The 19566-nt window shown below is 39.3% G+C and overlaps 1 protein-coding gene across 16 annotated transcripts in view; it reads right to left on the reverse strand.

Annotated features, from left to right (window-relative positions):
* LOC119650468 (rab11 family-interacting protein 3) overlaps positions 1–19566 on the reverse strand; it is a 301666-nt gene that overhangs the window by 42226 nt on the left and 239874 nt on the right. For 3 of the 16 annotated variants that reach the window (XM_038053348.1, XM_038053349.1, XM_038053346.1), the window contains exon 2: positions 646–1463. The exons of 10 other annotated variants lie outside the window; for them this stretch is intronic. In XM_038053348.1, coding sequence (XP_037909276.1) covers positions 646–1212 — 567 coding nt within the window. In that variant the 5' untranslated portion in view covers positions 1213–1463. Of the gene's footprint in view, positions 1–645; positions 1556–19566 lie in introns of those variants that run through there. 3 more of the 16 variants (XM_038053345.1, XM_038053352.1, XM_038053347.1) reach the window with 2 other exon arrangements.

Below are 19566 nucleotides of genomic sequence, written 5' to 3' on the forward strand. Positions count from 1 at the left end.
AAAATGTTGATGGATTTAGCCAAATAACTTTTATTGTTATTTGACTAGTGTTTGATAGAAGAATTTAAAAAGTAGGTATTTTTCACAAAATGGCGGATAGTTAAAGTTACTTGTTCGATTTTTCATTAAAAATAACCGCTTTTGGGCTGTAAAAAGGCGGTTCTTAGCGAAAATATCGAACAACCAAATACTAAATTTTAAATCGGTTCAGTAGTTTCAGAGTAATTTTGGTCACCGATTTCAAATATATTATTTGTAGAAAAACGCGCTAAAGCTTCATTTTCAAGTCGTTTACGGTACGGATTTTTCTCTTTCAACGATAATATCTCAATCAATTTTATTCGGATCGACTTGAAGTTTCAAGGACATATTCTCAGATAATTATACATAAAATTCAATAAAAAATGCTACCAGAAAGTTGGAAAAGGTAATGACAATGACAATGGATAATATTATCAGTGACGTGCTTTTCAAGAGTTTCTTAACATTAATTTTCACGACAAGTGTGAAAAGTTATTCAAGACCATAATATATATGATAAAATATAGATGTCTCCCTTGTAATTTAGCTCGTCAGTTTTCATTAATCGCAGATTTTTGGAAACTAATTAGGCTAATCTTAGAAACACTATCAACACTTTCTTACTTGTTCATTTAAATTGTCACATATTTCCGCCGTAAATCCATTCATCTTCTGCTGCGACTGTTGCTGTTGTTGTTGGATATTTTGTAAATTAAAACAATTCTTATCACCGCTGCTGGCCAAATCACTAATTAATTTATTTTTATAATTTTTCAAATTTTCCAATTTAAACGTTGAACTATTATTATTTGAGTTTTGTATTTGTTTGGTGTTATTGTACTTATTGTTTAGAAGTGTGTCTTTATTCAACACTTTGGCGTTATCGATATTATTAATATTATCAAAAAATAATGTTGAATTTGGTCCAGAATCACAAAAATCCGTTGGGTGCAAACTTAAAAATGTCTCCTCGTCGATCAATATTGGTTTATTGTTGTTAAAGAGAATGTCCTGTGGTTGTTTGATGTTGAAATTTAAATCTTCCAGACTATCGGTTAGCTTTTGACTAGATTTCAAATTGTTGTTGACGTTATTCCCGACAAATTCGAATTGTCCTTGCCACATATCGTAATCAAGGTCCAGACTTTCCGGCTGGCTGGGCGGCTCGGAAATGGACACGGAGGTGCTCATCTTGGTGACTTTTTATGGCCGTTGAAACTCTTGGATTGGTAGAAAGTCTACACTGATATGGCAGAAACTCATATGATATTGGAGTACTATCGATCGTACATTGGATACATTCAAATAATGTATCCACGCTCATAATTCACTTAAATTTTTTGTTACGAAATTTATATTTATTTTGTTTTAATTCCACGCGGAAGTAAGTTAATATAAACACTTCTTCTCCCCAGTTCTTGCGTTGCTGTTACAAGCGCTCACTGTGATATAAAAAAAATTAACTTGGATACATCACTTTAGAAAAATAACAGTATAAACACTCAACATCGTTTCGCGTGAACTAATTTCTCTGCTAGTGTTAATTTTCGTTGAAAAGCATAACAGAAAGAAAAGAATTTGTTTGAAATAATTGAAAGAAGACTTGGCTCTTTATCTTATTTCTTTCATTTCCTCAACCTATGCTCGTGCGGTATGTTTTGTGTTTGTGAAATATACTGTATCCGTGCACACGCTTTGAATATCTGTCATCTGATTTTTTTCTTTGTAACATATTCCAAGTTCTTCCGTCAGGCACATTTTCCTCACCAGTTTTCATCGGTTCCCGCATCGTCTTTAAGTGGGTCTAATAACAATCAGATACTGTCTTGAGCGTTAATACGTATTGTGTTATGTCTTACGTCACATGATATTATACAACCACTGTACTTAGCATATTTGAAAGTCAATCTAGCGATTCAATGTTGAATGGAACAGGAAATTGTAGAAACTGTGTTTATTTGGATTTAATTTGTATTTTCACGGTAAATTTCATTAAGAGGGTTTTTCAGGGGTTTGTGGTGGTGTTTTTTGTGTAAAATGACGATGTAAACAGCAGACTTAAAGAGACGAAGGTAAGGGGCTAGAAGGAAGTAGAATGCAGAATAGTTTATCACTAGAAAAATATTCAAATTGAGTATAATAATCCAGCTCAACCATATCTGATCAGAAATAAGTGAGTCGAAATCTTCTCCTGAGCAGTTAATTGAGATTTACATGCTGCTTTCTTCAACGTCTCTACATATCTCCTTTGCAAGAAAAAAAACTAAATGGTATTTTGAACGTTGAAATCAGACTCAATTGGACTGCAGACGCTTTAATTTTTATGTACTACACCTAAAATGAAGATATCGTTCACCGCTTTATAACATTCTAATAGTCGGATTCCTTAAGGACTTTTGGGGCCTCCCAATTCATTATGTTCTGATTTATTTCAATTTCTGCCTGGGATGAAGTACAATCAATTAAGGCAAGACAAAGTATATGGTGGCAACGTCATCATCGAAAACCAACCAATCAAAACATCAAACTGCACTGGCCAAACGGGAAGAATAAAGATAGGAGAATACAACTTTGAGACCGTTGATAATTTCTCCTATCTAGGGTCGAAAATCACAACCGATAACAGCTACGATGATGAAATCCGCGCACGGTTGTTGGCAGCCAACAGAGCTTATTTCAGCTTACAAAATCTGTTCCGTTCGAAACGTCTCATCATAGGGTTAAAGCTCTTACTGTACAAGGCAATGGTCTTGACAGTCCTCATGTATTCCTCGGAGACTTGCGTTCTTAGCAAGAAAAATTGCGAACTCTTGGCTGCGTCCGAGAGAAGAAACCTCGGAAGAATTTTTGGCCCCTTACATGAGGATGAACGATTCCGTATCCTACATAACGACGAAATCTATGAGCGATACCATGACCGTCAAGTTGTTTATAAAATCCGGCCCAATAGGTTATGGTGAGCGGGTCACTTAATCCGTATGGATGAGGATGATCCAGTCCGGAAAATCTATAAGGGCAATATCTATGGTGGAAAAAGAAGACCCTTCCTGAGATGGAGCGATGGCGTAGGTCAGGACGCCAGGCAGCTTTTAGGGATATCCAATTGGTGGAATCCGTATGGATGAGGATGATCCAGCCCGGAAAGTCTATAAGGGCAATGACTATGATGGAAAAAGAAGACGAGGCAGACCCTGCATGAAATGGAGCGATGGCGTAGGTCAAGACGCCAGACAGCTTTTAGGGATATCGACCTCGGCGTAAAACCGGGAATTCCTTATTAAGGCAGGCCTAGACCGGATACCCGTTGTTGCGCCGTTGGTGATGACGTTGAAGTACAATGTAAAAATATCAACAGCTGAAACAGAATAATATGGATATTTTCACCGAGAGCCTCTGTAATATCGAAAGGCAAAATGTCTAAAACATTCTAAATAGAATGAACTTCTCTCTCAACAAAGCATATTTGAGCCTCGAAAGTTGATGCATACTAGGGAGAATATTGGGGTTTGAACCTAACGAACGTCGGACCCCACGTTGGGCGCCATTTGAAATGATTCGGTGGAATTGAGGTATGAATAGTAAATTAATTGCAACAGTCTTCACGAGATATTAGTTTTTCTTCTGGTAAATTTTATAAACTACGGGTAGGACCTTTGCAAAGGGACAACGTAAAATTATGTCGTACAAGATAATTGAAAAGTAGGTGAAATTTTTAAAATATTGTCTAATTTGGAGGACTGATATACAGACATGTCTCCTATATTTATTTTCGTCGAGGGCTGGACCTAAAGCCCTAAACCGAATCGATTTTATCATAGAATATCCTTAGAAAGTCGAAGTGCGTGGTTGACTTTATGTTTGATAGGATCCGAATATCAAAAAGAACTGACCGATAACGAAAACTAGATCTCTAAATACGATAACTGAAGGGTAAAATTGATTCTGAAATAATTTTTCGTGGAAGCCTAAGCCTGATCTGATCAAAAAGTCAAAGACATCCCAAATGAAATATGGACTGTGAGATTAAAACTTGGAATTTAAATGCTGAGTTCAGAACGGAAACCCTCAGGAACTTTTAATTCCTCACTAGGTCAATATTTCAGTACTCCATGAATTGGAATTACCGGGCAGTAAGTTTTCGAATGCATACACTTTGCATATCTTGTCTCTAGTAAAAGGTAGCTCTATAAGAATGTGGCGTAACCTTTGTAAAGGAAAAGAAATTTGCCTCAACATTAGTTAATGTGGGTCATATAAGCATATGATTAATTGTCCTTCAATGCCAAAATCGCGAAAAACTCTTCACACCAGTACTACTGGAGGGCGTAGTTTTAATGAAACCATTAATGGGAAAGCTCCAAAAGCTCGTCAGTTCCGCCTCTAATAGAAATTTGGTTGCCTCAGTACTTTGGTTTCACGTCGGTACACACATAAGAGAACTTAGTTTTCTCTAGTTGAAAGAAAGCGCAATCATCCTTTTTATGCAATATAAATAAATTTTGTAGATGACTTCTGTTTGTCTAGAGCCGAGTATAGATGCTGCATAAGATATTAGGTAGTCCAGGCGTTATAAAGCGGCCAGATTCAATATAAGCTTCAAGACGAGAAAATAAACACGGAGAACTGAATGCAGGATATAAAATCTCAACAGACTACAATTTCATGAACAAAAATAGAACCGTATTCTACAAGGATATAGCAAAAGCCCTCCTGAGAGACACATATCAAATAAAAAATAGAAATACTTCGAGGAACTGCTCAACTCCAGACACCAGTGTAATATTATGATTGGAACCATACTAGAAGGAGAGATACATTACAGATACTTCGAAACAAGAAGGCAATTAAAACCAAATTCCTAAAAGCCCTCTATCTTGTGTATAGTGGGCTGCCGTGTAAAACTTTAAAAGAAACCTCTTACTAGAAACATAACTGACAGAGGGGGAACCGAGCGAGGCAAATCAATTATCAACTAGATATTCCAGCAACAGATATTATATAGTCGAGGACTTCAAAATAGTGTCCTTAAAATTCTACTCGATTTTGAAGTCCCATACAAATTACCCAAAATGTCAATAAGCTAATCAGTTGTTCAAATTAATATACAAGGCCAAATTGCAAACCGCTTTTAAGCAGCAGGCCTCGGGACTAAATGAACCGATCTGTAATCCACAGGGTTTTTCAACCTTGCTCTGTTGTAGAAAGCGACAAACAAAGAACATCAAGGAAGCATTCTGCCAAACAGAGCCTAACAAATGATAACCTTTGGAAAAGGTTTGAACGTTCTTGCACAGTTTAATAATTTAAGAAAATCACGGAGGTATGAAAACATGCCCAACGATATTTTTGGGGATGCTCTTAGGATTGAGTTCTGTTCGCCTTCATATACAGATGCACGCAAAAAAGGTGATACTCAGAGGCAAGGGGGAGAACGGGCTAAACCAAAAAAAAGTGAAGATTTTTTTATAGTTTTTATATCCCTAAATACTGATACTGAGGAACAGCATGACAACGAAGTTTAATTTCAACAAGAACCGACTGGGAGACCAGTGGCCAGTGACCAGAGACTTTAAACCAGAGTTGGAATATCAATGGATCCCTAACAGACAGACATTAGCCCAAGAATAATGATCACAACGTGACAGTTCAAAGTAGACTGACTTTTTATCGAGTCATCGCTCTACTAAACATTCTATGAATAAAACAAATTTGAGGAAGAAGACCATTTTAGTGGAATAGAAAGGTAATAAAAGCAGTAAGTGTGTTTCTGACTTTCTTGTTTGTGGTAAGTGTCTGCGAGCACCGCGCCGCCACAATACATTCAATTAATGGGCAAAGACGCTAGTCGAATTCGGGATAAAGGGCAATGAAATAGAAGATGGGTCAGAATCAGACAGGGCACTGTAAACCCCTGTCTGATTTTGTTGCCAGGATGGAGGAGGAACGGTTGAGGAAAATATAGTGGGCGAGCTTACCAGGAATGGAAATGACCAGGGAGCATCCTAACCAAAGCAAACGTAGGACTGTTTGAGCTTAACCAAGGAGAGCATTAGATGTAAAAAGCTCAGTGAAACCAGTACCAGATGAAAATCTAAAGCACCTAGAAATAGAAAATATCTTAAAATTAAGACTAAGACAGACCACTAGAAACATCTCGAACCCTTTTCCTGTGACATTTACCATTTTGCAACTAATGTCACAGTTGGTCTATGAGGTTTTAAGACATATGCAAAATTTATCGCAAATGGAAATGGGACATCATTAATTTGACGGGAACAGATAGGCTATCACCTAATTTATGTAAACGATTGTCGAGATTTTTGGTAAAGATAACGCAACGAGATCTGACAAAAGAAAGTGCCGAACATCAAAACTAAAAATTTCTATATTAACAGAGTAATGAATTTTGCAGTAATGTTATTGCTGCAATTGAAAGTCCGCAGGTTAACGTCCATATGCGAATCACTGACGTTTCGGTAGTAGTAAGGCAGGTTGCTTGCTAACAAATTTCTATTATTTCCGAGTTATCACAATCTCGGCAGATGCCGGATTTTACCTAATACTAGCACTAAGTGCCAAGCATTTAGGCTCGGACGATCCTACCTACTTAAAAACTAAAGGGGTACTGGTGGTGGTGGCCGGTGGTAGGTCAGTGGGAGAATCCGTCCAGTACTCCCCGCAACATCGAGCACGTATGCAGAATGGTGTACTTCTGCATGGTTTGAACCAGACTGTGCGAAAGTCCCAGGACATCAAGGGAAGCCGTGAGGGATTTAGGTACAATACCTGTAGCTGACAATATTATGGGAACTACAACCACCCGCTCGAGACGCCAAATTTCTTTGATTTCCCGAGCCAATGGCTCATAGTTCACCTTCTTCTCCACGTATTTCCGTTCAATGTTGCTATTATGGGGGATAGCAACATCAATAATATACGCGGAGCGACCTGTCTTGTCAACTAACAGTACGTCAGGCTTGTTGTGTGCGGTATGGCGATCAGTCAGAACTTGCCGGTCCCAATACATGCTGTAAGCAGAACTATCAAGTACTGCTTGCGGCTCGTATCGGTAAACCGGACATGTCCCCGTGATCAGCCCATGCTTGTATGCAAGGTTTTGATGGATAACCTTACATACAGCATTATGCCTGGTGATGTACTGCACCGGTGCCATAACAGTACAGCCAGAAATGAGATGGTCCAACGTCTCTAACGCCGAACCACACATTCTGCACTGGTCGTTCTCCACCCGTTCTTTCATGATGAGCTTTTTATAAGCTCGGGTGGCGACCACGCCATCCTGAATGGCACACATGAACCCCTCCGTCTCAGCAAAGAGCTCCCCAGCACACAGCCATCTGTTCGACAGATGCAAATCGACAAATGGCTGCCAAAGACAATTCACGTGTTTACCGTGCATTGCCTTCGACTTCCATTCCTCGATCCGCTCTTGGTCCGACTTCACCCCACTCAGAGGATTGAAAGATCGATCCTTCAAGTTAAGTGGAGTCAGTCCACAGTCTGCCTTACAGACAGCCGCATGCAAGGGACTCGCCTGCTCTTTGCTGTAAAAATAAGCGCGCAGCGAGTCGACTTGGCGATGATGTTGTGCCGCCACGTCAACCACGCCCCTACCTCCGATGTCACGAGGCAGGTTCATCCGCTCCATGGCAGACTTTGGGTGATGCATTCGGAATTTGGACATAGTTGTCCGTATCCGCCGCTGGACGTTTTCCAGGTCGGTCTTCGTCCACGGCAATATTCCGAATGCATAAGCCAGTGAAGGGATAGCGAATACATTCAACGCGCTTATTTTATTCTTCCCCGAGAGATGCGATTTCAGCACCAGCTTTACACGTCGCAGGAATTCGGACAGCAGAGCTTCCTTCAGATCACCAACTCGAGCATGGGTTCCTTGCAGAATTCCTAGGTACTTGTAGAAGTCTGTTTCGGTCATAGCTTCGATGTGGAGGTCACCAATGCTATGTCCGGCATGCGGCTCGTGATGACCTTTGCGGATGGCTTGGATTCGACATTTGTCTAATCCAAACTCCATCCGAATATCACGGCTGAACATGTCTATTATTCTCAACAGACTTCTAAGATGGTTGTCAGTACCAGCATACAGCTTGATGTCATCTAGGTACATCAAGTGTGTCAGTTCGCACTTAGCACGTAGGCCATATTTTATTGCAAAACCATGCCCTCTAGCATCATTCAGTAGCCATGAAAGGGGGTTCAGTGCCATACAAAACCAAAGAGGACTCAATGAATCCCCCTGGAAGATGCCCCTCCGTATACGGATGGGCTCTGAGGTATTAGCACCCTCAGATGTACGGACTGATAAGGTGGTATGCCACCCTTCCATGACTGTCGCCAAAAACTTTATTAGTTTCGGATCAATGCGATACAGATGTAGGATGTCGATTAGCCAGGTATGCGGAACGCTATCAAAAGCCTTGGCATAATCGATATAGCAACTGAAGAGGTTTCTTTGGCCTCTAGTTGCTTGTCCTACAACTACCGAGTCGATAATGAGTTGCTCTTTGCAACCCCTTGACCCAACTCGGCAGCCCTTCTGCTCCTCGGACAGAATGTTGTTGGTCTCGAGGTGCGCATTGATCCTTCCACTAATAATGGACGTGATGAATTTGTAGAGGGTTGGTAAGCAAGTGATCGGTCTTGTGTCTGCGGGGTCCTGCACCGTGTCCTTCTTAGGGATAAGGTAGGTAATCCCCGCAGTGAGGACGGCTCCGGCCGACTCATGACCTCATTTATACTGCGTGCCAACCGACTGTGTACGCTGGTAAATTTCTTATACCAGAAATTCTGCACCCGATCCAGACCTGGGCCCCTCCAGTTCTTCGAGCTGTTTATGGCTCGTCGAACTTCCTCTTCGGTAACATCCGCGAAATTCATGCCAGGTGTATTGACATGGCGGGTGCCTTCGGCGGTGATTCACTCAGCATGCTGGGCAGGTAAACCCCAAAGTCCACCCCAATACTCTTTCGCTTCCGTCACCGAGAACTGTATTGTCTGGGCGCTCTGTTGGGATTCGTTGAGAGATCTGAAAAAGCTCCGCTGGTTCCTCGCGTATGTTGCATTCTGGACACGTCTGGAATAACTTTCGCCATACCGCCGTAACCGACTGCATATGACAGAAAGTTTCTGTTTTAGTGTGTCCAGAATTTCAACAACGGGTGTCTCACAGGGGATGGCATAGTTCCGGTAAACCCTCTGCACTTTGTTTCTCACCCGTCGGCTGGCATTGCCAGTGCTGATCTGAATCAGTCTAGCAATGTCCTGCCTTAGTGAGTCCCGCCGACGTTCCAGACGAATTTTCCATGGTGGATCTCTTTTGTCACTCAAACCAATAACACGAAAGCGAATCTTCTGACCGTGCAATCTGATAGCCGCAACTGCACCACAATACAGTGGAGAAGAGTGCTTCGGCGAGTACTGAACCTGTTGCCTGCAGTGCGGCGTGATGTTGTTGATGCCGCCGCCTCTGCCCCCATCGACTCTCGGTCACCAGTTTCCCCGATGACTTCAAGTCGAACACGTTCCCTGATGGTGGCCGGGATTGTGTCGCTGCGAGTAATAAAGCGGTACTGGTCTGCGACTCGCTGCACAGTCACGTGCGCGAATTGCGGGAAACGCTCGACGAATCTCTGGTGCAACAAGGGGCGGTAAGATGTTGTACCCGCCCCCGCCGTTATTTCGTAGTAGGAGCGGATGATGAAGAGGTTCATTTCTTCAGTCCATTTCATCCGCTTCCTACGCGAACCCGCTGAAGTGGTCGCCACAGGTTGTGGCGAAACAGCTGCAGCAGGCGGAGCTGTGCTCCTGGTCGTCGTGGCGCCTAGACGTCGAACCGCCCCACGACTAGCGGTTTCGACGCCGTGCTGTCCATTACGAGAGCCCGACCCAGTCACCAAGTCAGACGACTCCCGCCGGTTATCCGTACCGGACCTTAAATTTCTCCTTCTTCTCATTTTTGGTGGTGCATTTTATCCCTAGCTGCCAGGTGTGTAGATAGCTTCCTTAGCGAGTAATCTGCAAGACTGCAAAGTTCCTGCACTTTCCTCACCTACCCCCTGAGACGCTGCGGTGGCGTACAGCCATTCAGACTGAAGCTATCCATCCCTCCTCCTTTCACAACCGGGCTTGGGACCGGCTTCGGCGGAGTATATTATTAATATATTATTAATATATTATTTCTATTCTTAAACTCCACCTTAAACCCTTTGCCCCACCTTAACCCCATTACCCCAGGATGGCCAGCGACCTAGAATTACTTGGCGTAGAATAGCGGAGGAAGAGGGCAAGCTACTCGGAACGTCGTGAAATGAACTGAAGTACGTTGCCAGGAACTTCATCGATTCCGATTACGATTAATGCGTTATGCCCCATGTATAGGTTTATGGCAACCATATAATTTAAAGTAGCATTTTTAGACTTATTCAAGTTAGTAAGAATTGTATATTTATCCAAGAAATCGTCCTAAAGCTGCTGCGGAACGTAAGAACTGGTCCAAATATGTTCATCATGATCAACGGCGCAACAACCGGTATCCGGTCTAGGCCTGCCTCAATAAGGAACTGCAGACATCCCGGTTTTGCGCCGAGGTCTACCAATTCGATATCCCTAAAAGTTGTCTGGCGTCCTGGCCTACACCATTGCTCCATCTTAGACAGGTTCTGCTTCGTCTTCTTTTTCTACCATAGATATTGCCCTTATAGATTTTCCGGGTGGGATCATCCTCATCCATACGGATTAAGTGACCCGCCCACCGTAACCTATTGAGCCGGATTTTATCCACAACCGGACGGTCATGGTATTGCTCATAGATTTCGTCGTTATGTAGGGTACGGAATCGTCCATCCACATGAAGAGGCCAAAAATTCTTGGGCCAAAAATTCTTCAGAGGATTCTTCTCTCGAACGCGGTCAAGAGTTCGCAATTTTTCTTGCTAAGAACCCAAGCTTCCGAGGAATACATGAGGACTGGCAAGATCATAGTCTTGTACAGTAAGAGCTTTGACCCTATGGTGAGACGTTTCGAGCGGAACAGTTTTTGTAAGCTGAAATAGGCTCTGTTGGCTGGCAACAACCGTGCGCGGATTTCATCGTAGCTATTTTGGAATAGATAAAAAAAGCAAAACGGCTAAATTTACTACAAGAAGGTCGAAATCGAGGAGCAATCTTAAATATCAGATTCTGACAATAACACATGGTGGTGAAAGTATCTCGCCTGGGATTTTGAATTGTTTTCCTTTCCACACATGCATGAAAGGAAGGAACTATAAAAGCTTAAATTGCGATATTATAGAACAGAACATCTTAGGGCGGGGAGATGGTCTTCAATTGCTTTTTCAGAGAAAGTTTTTTAATATGGAGGTGCATGAGAAAAATAAATCTATAAGTCTGAAAAAAATTTTTGCCTAAGGTATTATTACGCTTGTTAGAAAGGATAGTTGAGTATCGCTTCTTGGGAAATATACTTGAAATTCCTTCAGTATATATATAACTTAGGATACATATCTTTTGTAAAAAAGTAGTTATTAAGGGAACCACAGAACCTATTTCGCAGTAAGTAAATTTTGCAATAAACGCTGCGTGAAGATATGCAGGTACCCCTTTGTGATAGCCAAATCAATTAATGCACCCGACCTTATGACTTTTATCAAAAAATTATATTAAATAAAAACCTTCATGATTCGAAAACTCCATTAAATTTTCTTCACTAATGCACATCAAAATTTAAAGATATTCTTTCAATAAATTGCTATCATATGAATACACTAATACATTGTAAAAAGATATAACAAATGACATATTTATCTGCATTTGATAAATTTTATGATGATATAATTTTATGTCGAAATCGTGAACGAATATTGACATTCCACACAATTCCAATGGTTGCTTCTTATCTTGTTGGCTTTAAATAAACTTATGACATTTTTTTAGAAGTCCATATATGTTCGTATCTTTTTATGGTGTTTAATTTTTTGGATAGGCTTTTGAACTACAATTTCAACCGGCTGATATTTTTGGATTTAATGGTTCAAAATAGTATTTCAAGTTTTCTGTCGCTGAAATGAGAATTGCAGTCACAGATGGAAGTATAAAGGCTATCTAAATACAGCTGCCTTGAATGGTATCACAAAATGCGATTTTGAAAAATATTATGAATTTATGACAAAGTTTTAGGAAAAGTGGTTTCAAATTTCTTTAAAGGCCATCCATCTAGGCAACACTATGAATCACGGTTTAGGATGCAGGAAGGGCAATTGCAAGTTCTTTTTAGACATTATTCTTGGTATTTCCCGAAAATATTCCTTCGGTGTATGAAATGCATGTACAATCATCAAATGAAAAAAGATGGATCTTATGGTACCATTCTAAAAGATTTAAAAGCTTTGTAAAGCGAAAATTTGTTTGTCGGGAGAGGCTTTTGTTTCGCTTTCGCCGGAAGGCCAGCGCTAACAGTTCATGCAGTTCAATCGCGTAATCTTCTTATGTTTCTTCAGAAAGATTTGAATGGATGTTCCCAATCGGTTGTTCGACCCTCAGGGTGCATATCTAAATGTGAATGATTAAAACGAAAAGAATAAGCTCTTCAAGGTCGCGGTAAAGATATCGTTGGACATGTTTGCGGAGTTGCATTACAAAAGAGATTTGCCCTGCTTTATGGGGCAGATGCTTGAATTGATAACTCCTTATTATCCCTTTTATCTTTCATGGACTATTGGATTTTGGTGGCCTGAAAGCCTTTCAGATTAAAAGTCTGGTTTCCATAAAGCAAACTCACTATTGTTTCTTGGATTCTTGCCCAAGACTGAAGGGACCACAACCGTGGAAGTTAGTTTCTTCCCAACGCAGAAAATTAGGTGAGCTGACGCAGAATGTAAGAAACGCTGATGTAGAAGCGATAGTTCGTAGCAGTGCTTGGCTCGCTATTATCCACATGATGATCTAGATAGGCGTGCATAATAAACGTTTGTCAAAGTGATCATTCATTGACGGCCATTTTCTCATTTTTTATAAAGGTCCTATTATGAGTCCAAATGTTCGGAATAAAAAAAAATATTCAAAGGGATTTATCGATACCAAAAAATATAATTTCTGGTTTATGTCTTATGAAAGCCATTTCTCGAATATTTGGGAGAGCACGTTGAAGAAAAACAACACTTGTAAAATCTGTGTAAGTAGATTTCGGCACAATACTCCGGAGACTCAATAAAGCAATCAAGAACATGATATAGAGATCGAGCTCCTGGAACGCAAATCTCGAATACAAGCCATTCATTCATCATATCTCGTGGGGAGACGCGAAAGGGGCAACTTTGACTTACCGTAGTTAACTTTCAAATTATAATAATATACAATGATTAACTTTATTGGAGCGGATATCGTAATGGGGAGTATTTTAAGCCCTAGATACCATGTGCATTTTTTCAGATTTTCAGCTTGAGTAGTTTTTAAGAACAGATCCTTGAAATAATTGATTCTTTTCGGATCACCAAACTCCTCCCATTTGAATCAATTTCAAAACTAATATCTATTTCGAAAAACACCGATCGAGACTTTTCATTTGTGACCCTACGGTGAAAAAAATTAGACTTCTCTTTAGCATGTATAGGGGTCCCCCTAGGGATGGGAGACACAAATTGGTCGTTGGGCCTACCACATTAATCCAGACGTTCAAAGATGGATTGAAAGAAACTATAACGATTACCCATACTATCCAAGATGTGATAACGTGACCGAGAATACGGAGCATGTTGTATTTGATTGCCCCAGGTTTACTGTGCACCGAATTAGATTAGGTGCTTAATACCCGAAAATTTTGTGAAGTTCCTGCTGGAGTCTACAGAGGCTTGGGGCCAAGTGGTAAGGGAGCTGAAACTATTCATCAACATTTAGGCAAGAAGAATTGCGAAGGTAACAAGAATGGGGGAAGAATCATAATATGCCGCAATTAAGAGCTGATCCAGTTCCGGGATGCAATGCTTTATAGCAGTCCCGTGGGGAAAATTATAGGAGAAGGTGATTTAGTGAGTAAGAGTGGATTTCGATCATACAGCAGGAAATAAAAAGGAAGGTATAACAAACACAAGGGCAGAAGCTCGCAATGTTATTCAAGGAAAAGAAACCAAGGAACCAAAAATATGAATAGTAATTACATTTTGTGTGCGATTGTGAAAAATCTTATATAGTGCAAACCAGAAGATTAATAACAACGAGGTTCAATTAACATATAAAGGAAGCAAACCTGGCAAAAGTAAAAAGCAGACCAACACATTCCCTCAAATCATTGGTAGCCAGACACATCATCGAGGAGAAACATTCAATAATAGAGGATAACCTAGAGTAATTAGTAATTAGTAATGACTTCCGCAAATTGGACGGATTAGAAAGTTTCATCATCCACAAGATACACGAGGAAAAAAGTATTAACAGTGATTTAGGAAATGTCAACATTTGGCTTTTTCGATTAATTAGGTAATGAAATTAACTAATAATTAAGGTCTGGATTTACGTATTTAAGGACAAGCTGGACCACAGCAGTTCAGACAAAAACTCACTGAGGAAGAGTACAACTGCTCCTTAAAAGACCTGTACATCAGGAATAAAAAAAAAACGATTCGGCATTAAAAAAATAAAATTTGTCTTGTCTTGTCATACATGCAAAAGGGCGGTGCAAATTTTTTTTTCATCAAATATAGTCATGTGGGGTATCAAATTAAAGGTCTCGGTTAGTACTTTTCGAAGCCGGTCTTAGTTTTGACATTTGTTGGAAAGGTGGGGAGTGCGGGGGGTTGAAAGTGATCATTTCTTTAAGGGGGCCATTCTCAGAAACGGCTCCCACGAAACATTTGGAAAAAATCAGGGTGCCTAGGCTCCGAAATAACTTCCATACCGATATCTGTTGAAATAAATTTAATAATAGTATATTACTATAATTTTTAGTAATTCGCTACAAAACCCCTCTTAAGTTCATCCTAGAACCACAAAATTGCAGTGATGTAAGCTATAATGCAGAGCATGATTTTACCAAGTTTGGTGGAAATAGCACTATTACTAACAAAGTGATAATACGTCAAAGTTGTTACATCTTTGAAAATTGAAGACTATGAATGTGAATGTCACCCGAAAGTGGATACTCTCACATATGGATATATTACAAGCTACGTACTAAGAACTACACAAAACCTTCCGTACATGAAGCGTCCAGCTTCCGATTTCCCAAAGTGTTTTTCATTATAGTAATTACATCCTCGGAAGGGGTTTGAGGGCATAATGACTAGCAGAAAAAAACCTTGTTTGTTTCGCAATTATCTTTTTGGCGGATTATAGGTTGAATAAAAAATTTTTTTTTAGTGAATGGAGACATAGTGTTCGGACCTTTTCAAAAACCCGTGAATTGATGAAACACATTTTTTTTAAAGGTTCCAAAAGGATCAAGTAATTGAGCCACGCTACCTAAGAGCTAGTGTGACTTTACATCAATATTTAGGTAATCTGAAGTAAGCAAAGTTCATCCAAGATTTTACGGTTATTAGAGCCATAATTTGGAGACGATACTCTCTCAAGAATATGAATATGAAAGGATTCAAACCAAAGTCACGACCGCCGCTTAAGCTATCATCATTGCAGTTCAAAATATGATCATGACAACTGGGAAATCGAGAAGGAGCTCAATATTAGTTACAATAGTCTCCGACGAATTTTAAAAGTGAATTTGGAATATCATCTAGTTTCCGCAAAATGGGTTGCATCTTCGTTATTGAAACATCAAAAGTATCATCTCTAGCTAGTTTTTTGTTGATCTCAGTAAGGCATTTTTGAACCAAATTGTAGCCTATGATAAAACTTAGACGTATTATTATGAATGAAAAAACAAGCGAGTGAGAATTGGAAAAAGAGCGATGAGAGAGCACTAATTATGGTAAATAGACTTGGGCTTACCGGCTGGTTGGCTAGGGTAAGAATAAACAAGGCGGTTTATACTCCAGTCATAGTTCACACTCATATTATCTTTGCGAATGTATATACATAAGAAAGCTATCAACATTTGAGAACCATTTCAATCAGCCCGTTCAGGCAAGGTAGCGCCTAATGCACCTGGTCGGAAAGCAACCTCAAGTCGCCTTTCTTAAAAGTTATGTGCTTAGTCTAAAAAGAGGAGATGTTTGACCGAAAAAATTTCTCTTTCAATTGGTCTGGTCCCTCATCAAGTGGATGTCGACTCAGGACCCTTCAATCCTTAAATAAAAAACTCGCTTTTTTCATTTGCCAGGCATTTTGTATGCCGCGAACCTCTATAATTGACTCAAATAACCCTTTGGAATGAAAAATTTGGACGAGAAAGTAAGAACATTCTACTGATAGTCTGAAATTATCACATTGTAATTTGTATCTTTTTGGATCTTTCGAAAAAGCCACAACCGGTGTGTTGTGTCACACGAAAATAAATTACCTGGAAAGCATGAATAGCTATCATGTCAAGAAAAGGAAATAATTACAATTAACTTCCAGCTACTGTTTCACAGAATTGCTCTAAAAATCTCCTAAAGTTCCAAAGAAAGTTAAACAGTGACTTGTCGTACACCACTTCCTTTGAATTACACTTGAGGGTTTGTCAATTTTGGCAACGTGTTTTTTTAAGTCTGAATTTTCCTGTTCTGACCTACCTGTATAACCTGTGACCTACTTGTGCATTTGTAAGTAAAACAAAACAGTGAACACATAGCCATTTTAAGGACTCTAGCCCACCTTTGTATATTATGAAATGGTGTTTGTAAGTGAAATCTCCTTAAAAAATCCTTTGCAGAATATCATTGAAAAATATTGAATTTTACTCAAGTATTCAAGTGCAATAGGAGGTACCATGTCATAATATCCATTCGACCATGGTGGAAACATTGAAAGCCATTCATAAATTTCAATGGAAATTTCAATCAAAAGACACACCGTGATATGGATGTATAACTACCGAGTACCATGTATCATAAAGTTAAGAACAGAAACAATAAGATGACACATTAAATGTATATCACGTCTCATCGCACAAAGACGACCGATTCATTTGGCCGGATATCCGTTATGATTTAGAATTTTATTGGAATAAGAAGAGTTTCATTTGGGTGTGCATTTTCTTATTCTTATTGTATTCTATGTAGCTGATGTACAATAGATAGATAAACAAATCGCCTGCTTTCCAATTTCTAGCTGATATCTTATATTAAACAAATATTAGAATACTCATATAATAGAACCACTACCACTCAACAAACAAGAATATTTGTACATCATTTTCAAAAAAAAGTTTTACAATTTGTGAAATTTACTCTTGTGTTCATTTTGTGGCATTTTATTTTGGGTTAAAGACTTTTCAAACACCTGAATGAGTTTAATCTACGATAAAAATGAAGAAATTTGCGAAAACTAAATCACTATATTTATTTATAAACCAGTTCGAGTGGGTAAATCATTTGAGTTTTGATATCTTCGCCTGCGTATATACACACATATATTCCAATGATATACATTTCTCAATTGCGAAAAGAATTATTGTCCTCCTTTCCGAAAGGAAGAACTTGCATTCAAACAACAAGCATTCACATAAACCTAAATAAAAGTATGTGTAGGTCGTGACATGGTTTTGAAATTATCTCATTTCAAATTATAGTATTTTGGCAACAGTTTGAAAGTTTAGTCATTTATGTTTGAAGATTTATTTTTATTCATTCTTAAGAAATGTAATCAATTTCTGCTTGAGAGATGTAAAATAAATATCAAAATATGCCTAATTGTCATATATATTTTTAGAGCAAGGTATGTGTCCTGTGTTTTCAATGAAAAATTATGAATTGGAAACAAATTGGTATCTTTAAAGTTTGAATTATATAATAGATGAAAATATTGTATAAATAAAGGGGTAAAGGTTGATGCAATTCATGAATATAGTCACTAAATTAGAAACACATGTACCATACTTCAACACTCGGATTGGAAGCCTCTTCTGTATAGATAAAAGGGGCAGAAACAAATGCACTAGAATGTGTGGTTTGTAGAGTCCAACTTTTTGGTTGGCCTGTGTTCCAATGAAACGAAAAGATTGTTTTTTGATTAATGACAACCTCATTCCATTTATTTGCAAATATCAATATTTATTTCTTACAATCCGGTTGTAAGCTCCCGATATCGATATCAGCAAATAAATACAATAGGGTTATCCCTAATCAAAAAACAATCTTTTCGTTTTATTGCAGTATTGACACATTACAATATTATGCCACGATAAACAGCGAAAGTCTAAGATAGGAAGAACAAAGCGGAATTATATGTAGATCTCAAAGGCGCATAATAGCACCAGCCCATCTATAAAGTTGATGTCCAACTTGAATACGGACATGATCCCAACTCTCTTCTCATTTTACTGCAGCCTTTGTACGGTATTCTTATTAGCTGTGATCGGAGATTGGGTGATAATATCCCCGGATATTAAACCACAGTGGAAGAGATGAGTACGGGTGGGGTTTATTTCGGTTCTTCTGGATAGCGGTTTGGTGAGGGTCCTTGCTGTGAGAGACTTTAGAGTTTCAGAACTAAAAACATCACTTTGGATGCTGATGAGGAACGGTAATGACTTTGACAACGAAACCTTTTCCTGGAAGTGTGGAGATATAACATCAACACTAGACATCTAGACGGTCCAAGGAACGAAATGACTTGGATGTAAGGCAAATGATGGTTGCTCGCTTATTGCCTTTACAAATGGAAAAGATTTCTGTAGCAAAAAAGGGAATGAACGCATTGCCCACGAATGACATGAAATTGTTTGCTGAATTTTACTCCAGCGGGTCCAAACAAACTACTGCAAATGCCAAAGTTCATTCGCGACTACCATTGTTAAGTAAGATTGACACAGTCATGCACGATCAGAGGGTTAAGAGAGCTCCTGATGTTAATAAGATACCAGAGCAGCTATGATAAAGCTGATAGTAATGACACGGTTTCAAAAAATACTATCAGAATAAAGACAGTTGACGCAAAAGCAAAAAAGGTACACAAAAGCATTTGAAAATGCCGTCAGCGTCTTTGAACAACGAGTCTTGCGATGCGTACGGGGTCAGATATAGGATAGATCGGGTTGGAGAATCAAAAATTACCATTCCTCAGCAATGTAGCCATTATTTCCGTTCTTACCAAAACGGGGGCATACGATACCGAGCGCGTTGGGAAAAAGAGCTATAACTTCCTTTCCGGTTCTGTATACATTCATAATATCTTCTATTAATAGAAGAATCAGTGTGCATCTCAAGACTTTGCCAAGGATCAGAAATACGGCTTAGTTAGGTTTAGCATTTACAAACAGCGACTCATTATCGACTTGAGAGCAACTAGATCCCAAAGAAATTTGATTAGTTGGTATCTTCCCAAAGAATTTGACCCTTGATGATTATAAGAAACTTGTTAAACGGCCAATCCAAAATATTGGGGCGGCGTGGGAAGCCTTTCGAATAAGCTGCCA

The sequence above is a fragment of the Hermetia illucens genome, chromosome 2, assembly GCF_905115235.1.
Source record: "Hermetia illucens chromosome 2, iHerIll2.2.curated.20191125, whole genome shotgun sequence".
Taxonomy (NCBI): domain Eukaryota; kingdom Metazoa; phylum Arthropoda; class Insecta; order Diptera; family Stratiomyidae; genus Hermetia; species Hermetia illucens.